Below are 13,544 nucleotides of genomic sequence, written 5' to 3'. Positions count from 1 at the left end.
TCTCCCCATGGGGCCAGCAACATGTCTCTAGTGTGGCAGGCTGCTGGAACTAGTCAGCCTACACAGACAGTCGGTTAAGTTTCAGGGGGCACCTCTAAGGTGCCCTCTGGGGTGTATTTTGCAATAAAATGTACACTGGCATCAGTGTGCATTTATTGTGCTGAGAAGTTTGATACCAAACTTCCCAGTTTTCATTGTAGCCATTATGGTGCTGTGGAGTTCGTGTTTGACAAACTCCCAGACCATGTACTCTTATGGCTACCCTGCACTTACAATGTCTAAGGTTTTGTTTAGACACTGTAGGGGTACCATGCTCATGCACTGGTACCCTCACCTATGGTATAGTGCACCCTGCCTTAGGGCTGTAAGGCCTGCTAGAGGGGGTGACTGACCTATACTTGCATAGGCAGTGAGAGGCTGGCATGGCACCCTGAGGGGAGTGCCATGTCGACTTACTCGTTTGGTTCTCACTAGCACACACAAGCTGGCAAGCAGTGTGTCTGTGCTGAGTGAGAGGTCTCCAGGGTGGCATAAGACATGCTGCAGCCCTTAGAGACCTTCCTTGGCATCAGGGCCCTTGGTACTAGAAGTACCAGTTACAAGGGACTTATCTGGATGCCAGGGTCTGCCAATTGTGGATACAAAAGTACAGATTAGGGAAAGAACACTGGTGCTGGGGCCTGGTTAGCAGGCCTCAGCACACTTTCAATTGTAAACATAGCATCAGCAAAGGCAAAAAGTCAGGGGGCAACCATGCCAAGGAGGCATTTCCTTACAGCCTCTATACAACCTCTTCTAGATATATCAAATCTAAGAAAGCATGGAATTCTAACCAGGCAGGGAATGAATGTATTCCAAATCACTTCAGACAAGTCAGATTTTTGGGATGAAGCCAAAACAGTTTTGTTGGAGTGGAAAACAGACTGTAGGCGTCTTACCCTGGAACTGCCTCCTGTACTAGGAAAAAACACTACTGAAGGGGAAGTGAGAAGGCTTTCTTGGGCTATGATATAGGGTTTGTGAAACCCTCAGAAGTTTGGGTACTTCTGGTGACCATTAAAAGGGCCCTTCAATTAAAGTGGTCTAGATGTGCCTCAAACGCAGTAGAATTTATCAAAGCACGATAGTCATGACTATTGCATTGTTTAGTGAGCCTGACATGGTACTGACCATGTCCACCCCGGCCTTCATGATAATGCTTACCACTTCTTAGTATTTCACCTACTGGTTGAAAGGCTCCTTGAATGCACCACAAACACGTCCTCAGGAAGCAGCATGGATATCTGCCTTTTACAGACTGTTTGCATTTTAACACCTGAAAGCTCATGAATGAGATTATCACCATAAGTAGCATGTTGTGGTATAATTACAAAAAATAATCTGATAATCAGAGCACTCTATTATTCAGTGTTTGATGAGTGCAGAAAATAAGGAATGGACAGTCGATGGTAGTGCTTTTTCCAGTCTGCTGTCATATCACAGAGACAAGCGTGTGCTCCGAGCATAGCTAACTTATATGTGGGTTTATTTGAAAATAAATATATTTACAATGAAGTGGCTCCATTCTTTGAAAACATCACATGTTGGTCACAATAAATTAATGACATCTTTGTTTGGAAGGGAGAATTAGAACATCTTTATGAGTTTTTCTCTTGGTTAAATTTATGTGATCTGAATCTTAAATTTACCATGAAATATGATCAGAATCAAGTTGAATTTTTGGACATTTGGATTTGCCCACAAAGAGGGGATTCTATCGATGTCACTATGTCAAACCTACAGCAAAGAATACTTTATTGCATTTTGAAAGTTATCATCCTGCTTGTCAGAAACAGAATATTCCATTTAGCCAGTTCTTGAGGGTTAGAAGAAACTGTACTAGTAGGATTGATTTTATTGAGCATTCAAACGTTTTGGCGAAGAAGTTTATCCTTAGAGGATACCCTCCAAAATTGGTCAGTGATTCCCTCAAAAGAGCTAAATATTATGATTGACAGGTGATCTTCCAAAAAAATCCAAAGAAAACTAACAGATTGGTGTGTTCCATTCGCCATTCTAACAAATAAGATTAGAAAAATAATTAATTCTCAATGGCACATCTTAAATATGGGACCTGAACAGCAACTTTGGGAGAGACCGATGTTTGCATTCAAAAGAAATCAAAATTTGAGGAACATTTTGGTTAAATCTGCATTATAAACACAAAGTAAATTGGTACAAAAATCTATTTGTGGGCTTGAACCAGTGAAGGGTAACCACAAATGTGGCACATGTGGAGCCTGTAAGGGAGCAATAACGAGTACTGGGACCCATAATAAGGATATTGTACTGAGACAGATGACTAATTGTAGAACAAAAAAAATGTAGTGTACCGGATCTTATGCCCATGTAACCTAGGGTATGTGGGTGAAACATCTAGGGAATTTAGATTCAGATACTACGAACACTGTTCTGCATGTAGGACGAAGAGAGCGAATGCTCCTTTGGCTGTACATTGGCAGGAACATAAACACAAAGAAGAAGATATCAGATGGACAATATTAGAAAAAATTGAATGTGGGGGCACGGAAGATGGTGAGAGAAAGAAAGAAACAGGAAGTGTTCTGGATTTATTATCTGGACACTTTCAAAAAAGGTCTAAATGCAGAAATACCATGGCAGAATGCGTTAAGTTAATAGCTGAGGGACAAATATGGTCTAGTAGCTCTGCAGAGAGTGTTTTAGATGAGGTACATTATGTTCTTTAGTAACAGATTTGGGAGTAGGATTAAATTCCTTATATGTACATTGTTAGCTAGCTTCCCTTTCTTTGTTGCAATAGACATTTTTTGTCTATAAAGATCTGAGATTAGGATGAATCAGTATATCTATATACATTGTTAGGCAGTTCTCGGTTGTTTGCAGGAAGATATTTGTTTTGAAATAAATTAGATGAAGGATGATTAGTTTTAGACATCAGTTTTAGTGCCTTTCTCTACCGGGTGACATGTTTAAAGATTGCTGCCACTATGCGGTAGCTGAATGCGGACGTTTGTTTGTAGTCCATTATCCAGTTTTACCAATCAGGAAGTGCGGTTAAATAGTCTCGACGAGAAGTGCTCGGTTAGTCGCCGCATCGGAAAGTTAGCTACGACGGTTCTACGTTTGTATGAAAAGCGAGGCACTAATATATCAGTGAGTAGGTAGTGTCACATGTGTTTTGGGATGAATTAAAGGACCAGTAAGCGAATGGAAGCGTGAGATTTTTTTTAATGGAGAGTGTTGGACTGTATTTATTAAGTGTTTAGGTTATTTTCTGTAGTATCGAGTTGACTGTATGGGATGTAGGTTTTTAGGTTTGCTTAATGGATTTATTTATAAATTAAAAACATGTGGCCTCAACATTTTGATAATCCGGACTGTTTTATATTTAGTATCAACTATTCTACATTGAGCGTTTTTGCTCGTAATCAGTACATGCTGGGTGACAACTTGATGAAGAGTCATATAGAGAGGGTAAGGAAATGCCTCCTTGGCATGGTTACCCCCTGACTTTTTGCCTTTGCTGATGCTATGTTTTGAATTGAAAGTGTACTGAGGCCTGCTAACCAGGCCCCAGCACCAGTGTTCTTTCCCTAACCTGCACTTTTGTTTCCACAATTGGCACACCCTGGCATCCAGGTAAGTCCCTTGTAACTGGTACCCCTGGTACCAAGGGCCCTGATGCCAGGGAAGGTCTTTAAGGGCTGCAGCATATCTTATGCCACCCTGGGGACCCCTTACTCAGCACAGACACACTGCTTGCCAGCTTGTGTGTGCTAGTGAGGACAAAACGAGTAAGTCGACATGGCACTCCCCTCAGGGTGCCATGCCAACCTCACACTGCCTATGCAGTATAGATAAGTCACCCCTCTAGCAGGCCTTACAGCCCTAAGGCAGGGTGCACTATACCATAGGTGAGGGCACCAGTGCATGAGCACTGTGCCCCTACAGTGTCTAAGCCAAACCTTAGACATTGTAAGTGCAGGGTAGCCATAAGAGTATATGGTCTGGGAGTCTGTCAAACACGGACTCCACAGCACCATAATGGCTACACTGAAAACTGGGAAGTTTGGTATCAAACTTCTCAGCACAATAAATGCACACTGATGCCAGTGTACATTTTATTGTAAAATACACCCCCGAGGGCACCTTAGAGGTGCCCCCTGAAACCTTAACCAACTACCCGTGTAGGCTGACTGGTTTTAGCAGCCTGCCACACTCGAGACATGTTGCTGGCCACATGGGGAGAGTGCCTTTGTCACTCTGTGGTCAGTAACAAAGCCTGCACTGGGTGGAGATGCTATCACCTCCCCCAGGCAGGAGCTGTAACACCTGGCGGTGAGCCTCAAAGGCTCACCCCCTTTGTTCCAGCACCGCAGGGCACTCCAGCTAGTGGAGTTGCCCGCCCCCTCCGGCCACGGCCCCACTTTTGGCGGCAAGGCCGGAGGAAATAATGAGAACAACAAGGAGGAGTCACTGGCCAGTCAGGACAGCCCCTAAGGTGTCCTGAGCTGAAGTGACTAACTTTTAGAAATCCTCAATCTTGCAGATGGAGGATTACCCCAATAGGGATAGGAATGTGACCCCCTCCCCTTGGGAGGAGGCACAAAGAGGGTGTGTACCCACCCTCAGGGCTAGTAGCCATTGGCTACTAACCCCCTGTAAAGAAATGGCTCCCTGTTGCAGTTACCCCCCACTTTTTGCCTGATACTGATGCTGACTTGACTGAGAAGAGTGCTGGGACCCTGCTAACCAGGCCCCAGCACCAGTGTTCCTTCACCTAAAATGTACCATTGTATCCACAATTGGCACACCCTGGCATTCAGATAAGTCCCTTGTAACTGGTACTTCTAGTACCGAGGGCCCTGATGCCAAGGAAGGTCTCTAAGGGCGGCAGCATGTCTTATGCCACCCTAGAGACCCCTCACTCAGCACAGACACACTGCTTACAAGCCTGTGTGTGCTAGTGAGAACAAAATGAGTAAGTCGACATGGCACTCCCCTCAGGGTGCCATGCCAGCCTCTCACTGCCTATGCAGTATAGGTAAGACACCCCTCTAGCAGGCCTTACAGCCCTAAGGCAGGGTGCACTATACCATAGGTGAGGGTACCAGTGCATGAGCATGGTACCCCTACAGTGTCTAAACAAAACCTTAGACATTGTAAGTGCAGGGTAGCCATAAGAGTATATGGTCTGGGAGTTTGTCAAACACGAACTCCACAGCACCATAATGGCTACACTGAAAACTGGGAAGTTTGGTATCAAACTTCTCAGCACAATAAATGCACACTGATGCCAGTGTACATTTTATTGTAAAATACACCCCAGAGGGCACCTTAGAGGTGCCCCCTGAAACTTAACCGACTATCTGTGTAGGCTGACTAGTTTTAGCAGCCTGCCACAAACCGAGACATGTTGCTGGCCCCATGGGGAGAGTGCCTTTGTCACTCTGAGGCCAGTAACAAAGCCTGCACTGGGTGGAGATGCTAACACCTCCCCCAGGCAGGAATTGTCACACCTGGCGGTGAGCCTCAAAGGCTCACCTCCTTTGTGCCAACCCAGCAGGACACTCCAGCTAGTGGAGTTGCCCGCCCCCTCCGGCCAGGCCCCACTTTTGGCGGCAAGGCCGGAGAAAATAATGAGAAAAACAAGGAGGAGTCACTGGCCAGTCAGGACAGCCCCTAAGGTGTCCTGAGCTGAAGTGACTCTAACTTTTAGAAATCCTCCATCTTGCAGATGGAGGATTCCCCCAATAGGGTTAGGATTGTGACCCCCTCCCCTTGGGAGGAGGCACAAAGAGGGTGTACCCACCCTCAGGGCTAGTAGCCATTGGCTACTAACCCCCCAGACCTAAACACGCCCTTAAATTTAGTATTTAAGGGCTACCCTGAACCCTAGAAAATTAGATTCCTGCAACTACAAGAAGAAGGACTGCCCAGCTGAAAACCCCGGCAGCGGAAGACCAGAAGACCAGAAGACGACAACTGCCTTGGCTCCAGAAACTCACCGGCCTGTCTCCTGCCTTCCAAAGATCCTGCTCCAGCGACGCCTTCCAAAGGGACCAGCGACCTCGACATCCTCTGAGGACTGCCCCTGCTTCGAAAAGACAAGAAACTCCCGAGGACAGCGGACCTGCTCCAAGAAAAGCTGCAACTTTGTTTCCAGCAGCTTTAAAGAACCCTGCAAGCTCCCCGCAAGAAGCGTGAGACTTGCAACACTGCACCCGGCGACCCCGACCCGGCTGGTGGAGAACCGACACCTCAGGAGGGACCCCAGGACTACTCTGATACTGTGAGTACCAAAACCTGTCCCTCCTGAGCCCCCACAGCGCCGCCTGCAGAGGGAATCCCGAGGCTTCCCCTGACCGCGACTCTTTGAATCCAAAGTCCCGACACCTGGGAGAGACCCTGCACCCGCAGCCCCCAGGACCTGAAGGACCGGACTTTCACTGGAGAAGTGACCCCCAGGAGTCCCTCTCCCTTGCCCAAGTGGAGGTTTCCCCGAGGAACCCCCCCCCTTGCCTGCCTGCAGCGCTGAAGAGATCCCGAGATCTCTCATAGACTAACATTGCGAACCCGACGCTTGTTTCTACACTGCACCCGGCCGCCCCCGCGCCGCTGAGGGTGAAATTTCTGTGTGGGCTTGTGTCCCCCCAGGTGCCCTACAAAACCCCCCCTGGTCTGCCCTCCGAAGACGCGGGTACTTACCTGCAAGCAGACCGGAACCGGGGCACCCCCTTCTCTCCATTCTAGCCTATGTGTTTTGGGCACCACTTTGAACTCTGCACCTGACCGGCCCTGAGCTGCTGGTGTGGTGACTTTGGGGTTGCTCTGAACCCCCAACGGTGGGCTACCTTGGACCAAGAACTGAGCCCTGTAAGTGTCTTACTTACCTGGTTAACCTAACAAATACTTACCTCCCATAGGAACCGTGAAAATTGCACTAAGTGTCCACTTTTAAAACAGCTATTTGTGAATAACTTGAAAAGTATACATGCAATTTTGATGATTTGAAGTTCCTAAAGTACTTACCTGCAATACCTTTCGAATGAGATATTACATGTAGAATTTGAACCTGTGGTTCTTAAAATAAACTAAGAAAATATATTTTTCTATACAAAAACCTATTGGCTGGATTTGTCTCTGAGTGTGTGTACCTCATTTATTGTCTATGTGTATGTACAACAAATGCTTAACACTACTCCTTGGGTAAGCCTACTGCTCGACCACACTACCACAAAATAGAGCATTAGTATTATCTCTTTTTGCCACTATCTTACCTCTAAGGGGAACCCTTGGACTCTGTGCATGCTATTCCTTACTTTGAAATAGCACATACAGAGCCAACTTCCTACACCCCCCCAGACCTAAACACGCCCTTAAATTCAGTATTTAAGAGCTTCCCTGAACCTAAGAATTTAGATTCCTGCAACTTACGAAGAAGAGGACTGCTGAGCTGAAAAACCCCTGCAGAGAAGAAGACACCAACTGCTTTGGGCCCAGCCCTACCGGCCTGTCTCCCTCCTTGAGAAGAAAACTGCTCCAGCGACGCTTTCCCAAGGACCAGCGACCTCTGAATCCTCAGAGAACTGCCCTGCTTCCAAAAGACCAAGAAACTCGAGGACAGCGGCCCTGTTCAACAAAGACTGCAACTTTGTTTCCAGAGGAGCAGATTTAAAGACCCCTGCAATCCCCGCAAGAAGCGTGAGACTTGCAACACTGCACCTGGCGACCCCGACTCGACTGGTGAAGAAACAACGCTACAGGGAGGACCCCCAGGCGACTCCAAGACTGTGAGTAACCAAAGTTGTCCCCCCTGAGACCCCACAGCGACGCCTGCAGAGGGAATCCCGAGGCTCCCCCTGACCGCGACTGCCTGACTCTGAAATCCCGACGTCTGGAAAAGACCCTGCACCCGCAGACTCTAGGACCTGAAGGATCGGAACTCCAGTGCAGGAGTGACCCCCAGGAGGCCCTCTCCCTTGCCCAGGTGGTGGCTATCCCGAGGAGCCCCCCCATTGCCTGCCTGCATTGCTAAAGAGACCCCTTGGTCTCTCATTGAAACCTATTGAATACCCGACGCGTGTTTGCACACTGCACCCGGCCGCCCCCGCGCTGCTGAGGGTGTACTTTTTGTGCTGACTTGTGTCCCCCCCGGTGCCCTACAAAACCCCCCTGGTCTGCCCTCCGAAGACGCGGGTACTTACCTGCTGGCAGACTGGAACCGGGGCTCCCCCTTCTCCATTGAAGCCTATGTGTTTTGGGCACCACTTTGAACTCTGCACCTGACTGGCCCTGAGCTGCTGGTGTGGTGACTTTGGGGTTGCTCTGAACCCCCAACAGTGGGCTACCTTGGACCCCAATTTGAACCCCGTAGGTGGTTTACTTACCTGCAAGAACTAACATTACTTTACCTCCCCCAGGAACTGTGTCCACTTTTGAAACAGCTATATGTGTTTTATGTAAAAAGTATATATGCTATTGTGATTATTCAAAGTTCCTAAAGTACTTACCTGCAATACCTTTCAAATGAGATATTACATAAAGCATTTGAACCTGTGGTTCTTAAAATAAACTAAGAAAAGATCATGTCTATACAAAAACCTATTGGCTGGAACTGTGAGTGTGTTCCTCATTTATTGCCTGTGTGTATGTACAACAAATGCTTAACACTACTCCTTGGATAAGCCTACTGCTCGACCACACTACCACAAAATAGAGCATTAGTATTATCTCTTTTTGCCACCATCTTACCTCTAAGGGGAACCCTTGGACTCTGTGCATGCTATTCCTTACTTTGAAATAGCACATACAGAGCCAACTTCCTACAGAGAGGTAACAGCGATTTATCTTAAATAGTGTACGTGGACACCAGGGTGATTTTGAGTAAGCATGGTGAGCAGTGATAGGGTGATTCGTGGTGGAGGGTGTGTTCCTTCTTTTTATAGATAGTATGGATACATGTTGACATAATGTTGACAATGTTTTCTTGTTTTTTGAAAGACACCCCTAACACATTTGTAGCTTGGACCATTGTTGTGGCATGCACTATTGTTATTGTAAATATATAAATAATAGACATGGTTAAATATATTTAAAATTTGATATATCTAAGTGCAATGGCTTCATAGTTCATTGGATTTTATTTGGTTTATAAATAAGAGTCCCGCCTATAAATGCACGTTTGTGCACAGCCCTGAGGAAGGTGGTTAAAATATATCAGTTGGTGTTACGATCCACCGAAACGCGCGTCGGCATTGGCTGGCAGAAGACCTCTACTCTTGCTTTCTGATTATACAGCTGAGGATTTTGAAAATATAAGTGTGGATATATCCTGGATCCATGAATATGAACTTTCTCCTTTGATATATAAGGACTATTTGAAAGTGGTCAAAAAAGAAAATATGTAGATGAAAAGAAAAAATATAAATGTGTGAATATATCCTGGATCCATGAATATGAACTTTCTCCTTTGATATATAAGGACTATTTGAAAGTCATCAAGAAATAAAATATGTAGATGAAAAGAAAACATTTTTTACAGCTGATGATAAATTTGAGCATCCAGATTGTTGTTTGATGTATTCTTGATATGGTTCATTAGTGTCAAATTTTTCTTATTTGCTTTTGAAATTTGAAGTGTTTATATTGAGACTTTTGTGATGTGTTATCTGTTGTGTATATGTTTGAAGTCTTGAGTGTATGTGACATAAGTTTTTGTTATTTGTTTTTCCATGTCTGGTGCAAATTTGATTGTGATGTATTGTACATTATTATGAATAAATATTTGGTTATATTGTTCTTGTATTTGTTTATATGTTAGTTTATTTTTGTATTGGTTTGATGTTTAGACTTTTGGTCTAAATGACCAGAGAGAAAAGAGTTATTTCTCTTAATAGGTCATATCATATGGAGCCAGGTGGATCAGCTTCCAAATCTTCTTAGTGCAGTATGCAGCTATGTCTACGGAGTAAGATCTTTGAATCCAGTCCGATAGCTGGAGGAATACTATTCAAGCATGAAGAACCTGTGGTTAGAAGCACCCATCAGAGAACATATCTACAGTAGGTAGAGTTTGGTGAATTGTGTACTAGGGGCCATGCGTATTCTTTGATCATAAATGGACTCCAGTTTATCCGGCAAGGTTTTTGGGAAAATACAATTCAAAACTATTTGTAAATCTTATAAGCAAGTAAAGTCTCATGCCAAATTATGACTAAATATTTAAATGTCGAACAATGCATTCAAACCCAATTCATGGTCACAATATAAAACAGGTCACAAAAACTACTACAGTAAACAAATGTATTTCAAATCCAGCAGAAAAACAGTCAACCGGCCCTTAATTCACCTAAGCATTAAATTAGAGACCTGAAACCCCCACATAACTATTGAAATTTTGTAGAATACATATTTAGTGATAAATACTCATCCAGTAGGGTTAACCTAAATAGTTTACCTGGCTCAATGACTTTTCCTGGTGGGTATTTGACAACAATCTGACGTCCATCAAGGTGCTTAAATGTGAACTGAAATCCACAGAGCGCCTCCACAAGTCCTATCTTGTGGGTCATGTGTAGGTCATTTCCATCCCTCTGAAATATCTGAGGACATATGCAATAAAATAGTTAAAGCACGTGTGCCATACCTTTTTTTTTTTTTAACTGAACAAGTTACTTACCTCCAGTAACGCTATTTCTGGTGGATACTCAGATCGTTTCCTTTAGAATATCCCAGGCACAAGACTGGACCTTCCATCTATGTCTTCCACATGCTGGTGGCACCGTATGGGTCTGTAGTGATGCCAGTCTCAACCCAGCAGTGACAGTGGGCAGGGATGGTGCTTATATGCAGCTCCCCTCTGTCAGATTATTGTATCTTTCTCATTCTGCACCCTGAGACCCTGGGAACTTTAGATGTTAAAAAGGCTACTTCACAGAACAGGGAGATGAGAGGCAGTGAGGAATCTGTGGTTACAAAGCAACCTTCCTGCCAGACCGCACTGTCAAGACAGTAGTTTTTCATAAACTTATGCAGAGAACGTTGCAGCCTGGCACATGTAATAGTGGCCTGGGCCCTGGTTGAATGAGCCTGCAGGCCACTAATACAGCGGTTTCTTCTTGGCAATTGCACAGCAAATTTGAATACAGAAGACTATTCAGTTGGACAAGGCCTCTATTTGTGGTCTTCCCTTTTATAGCTCCAAAGAACCCCACAAAGCGCTGATCATCCGCACAACAGAGTTTTTTTTCCAGTCAATATAAAAGCTCAGAGCCCTCTTATGGTCAGTTTATAGAGTCTGCTCTTTAAAATTGTGAGTCTATACCAGCAGGACAATCAATTAGCAGAAAGCCCGCCCTGGACCTCAATACTAGTTTATCCAGAAAGCTGGTGAAAGGCCATTGCACCAAGAGCACGTCTAGTTCACATATATGACTTTGATGTAATCATAATGAGGAAAACAGTTTTCAGCATCAAGAGTCAAAGAATAGCTGTGTATTGGCTCAAAAGGTGTTCAAATGTGAAATAAAGACCAACTTCAGGTCCAAATGAGACAACTTGCTTGGGTGGGGGCAAGGGTGATGCATGTGAAACCTTTTATAAAATATATCAAAAGCAGCCACTTAGACAGTTTGGCAGGTAAACATAAAAAGGTTGAAAAATAACCTACTGTGCCACCCACTGAAAGGCCCTGCTTGACTACCATAAAAAATAAACATTAAGATGTTGGCTTGTAAGGAGGGGGTGGGATTGGGCGGTGTTTTGGGTACTACACCAAGTGAAAAATGTGCTCCAGGACTCCGATTAGATTGATTTTGTGGATTGGCACTTGGCTGCAAGGATGTGGTTATCAACAGCCTTGCTCAGTAAATCAAAGTTATTTAGTTGCTGCCACACAATCACAAGTAAGGTGGTGTAGGCCGTGGAGAATCCGTTGCAGGATTCTGCCTTGGACAGACTCTGGAGCTCTGGGTTACTACAGTGTCATTGTCCAGTCCTCGGTGAACAGAATGACTTCAGCACGGTGTGTCCTGATCTTCCTTGGAACCACAGAGGATTAAGTGTAGAAAGGCTTACAGGAGTTCAATCCTTCCACTCTAGCCAGAATAAATCTTTTTATGAGCACTTTTGGGGGGGGGCGGGGCGCATTTATTTACTACAGCTAGCCACGTGTTCTACTGATCAAAGACATCCTGCACCACCTTGGGAAGAAGGCACTGTAAAGAAATGGCTCCCTGTTGCAGTTACCACCCACTTTTTGCCTGATGCTGACTTGACTGAGAAGTGTGCTGGGAACTTCTGCTAACCAGGCCCCAGCACCAATGTTCTTTCACCTAAAATGTACCATTGTTTCCACAATTGGCACAACCCTGGCACCTAGGTAAGTCCCTTGTAACTGGTACCCCTGGTACCAAGGGCCCTGATGCCAGGGAAGGTCTCTAAGGGCTGCAGCAAGTTTTATGCCACCCTAGGGACCCCTCACTCAGCACAGACACACTGCTTGCCAGCTTGTGTGTGCTGGTGGGGAGGAAATGACTAAGTCGACATGGCACTCCCCTCAGGGTGCCATGCCAACCTCCCACTGCCTGTGGCATAGGTAAGTCACCCCTCTAGAAAGCCTTACAGCCCTAAGGCAGGGTGCACTATACCACAGGTGAGGGCATATGTGCATGAGCACTATGCCCCTACAGTGTCTAAGCAAAACCTTAGACATTGTAAGTGCAGGGTAGCCATAAGAGTATATGGGCTGGGAGTCTGTCAAAAACGAACTCCACAGCTCCATAATGGCTACACTGAATACTGTGAAGTTTAGTATCAAACTTCTCAGAATAATAAACCCACACTGATGCCAGTGTTGGATTTATTAAAAAATGCACACAGAGGGCATCTTAGATATACCCCCTGTATTTTACCCAATTGTTCAGTGCAGGACTGACTGGTCTGTGCCAGCCTGCTGCTGAGAGACGAGTTTCTGACCCCATGCGGTGAGAGCCTTTGTGCTCTGAGGACAGAAACAAAGCCTGCTCTGGGTGGAGGTGCTTCACAACTCCCCCCCTGCAGGAACTGTAACACCTAGCAGTGAGCTTCAAAGGCTCAAGCTTCGTGTTACAATGCCCCAGGGCACTCCAGCTAGTGGAGATACCCGCCTCCTGGACCCAGCCCCCACTTTTGGCGGCAAGTCCAGGAGAGATAATGAGAAAAACACTCACTGGCCAGTCAGGACAGCCCCTAAGGTGTCCTGAGCGGAGGTGACTGACTTTTAGAAATCCTCCATCTTGTAGAAGGAGGATTCCCCCAATAGGGATAGGAATGTGACCCCCTCCCCTTGGGAGGAGGCACAATGAGGGTGTACCCACCCTCAGGGCTAGTAGCCATTGGCTACTAACCCCCCAGACCTAAACACACCCTTAAATTTAGTATTTAAGGGCTCCCCTGAACCTAAGAATTTAGATTCCTGCAACTTAAAGAAGAAGAGGACTGCTGAGCTGAAATACCCTGCAGAGAAGAAGAAGACACCAACT

The 13,544-nt window shown here is 45.5% G+C and overlaps 1 protein-coding gene across 1 annotated transcript in view; it reads right to left on the bottom strand.

Annotated features, from left to right (window-relative positions):
- DNAJA2 (DnaJ heat shock protein family (Hsp40) member A2) overlaps positions 1-13,544 on the bottom strand; it is a 215,636-nt gene that overhangs the window by 87,378 nt on the left and 114,714 nt on the right. Inside the window, exon 7 of the mRNA XM_069216615.1 lies at positions 10,481-10,625. Coding sequence (XP_069072716.1) covers positions 10,481-10,625 — 145 coding nt within the window. The remainder of the gene's footprint in view (positions 1-10,480; positions 10,626-13,544) is intronic.

The sequence above is a fragment of the Pleurodeles waltl genome, chromosome 12, assembly GCF_031143425.1.
Source record: "Pleurodeles waltl isolate 20211129_DDA chromosome 12, aPleWal1.hap1.20221129, whole genome shotgun sequence".
Lineage (NCBI taxonomy): Eukaryota > Metazoa > Chordata > Amphibia > Caudata > Salamandridae > Pleurodeles > Pleurodeles waltl.
The sequence above is the reverse complement of the archived record's forward strand: the minus strand, read 5'-3'. Positions and strand labels throughout refer to the sequence as shown.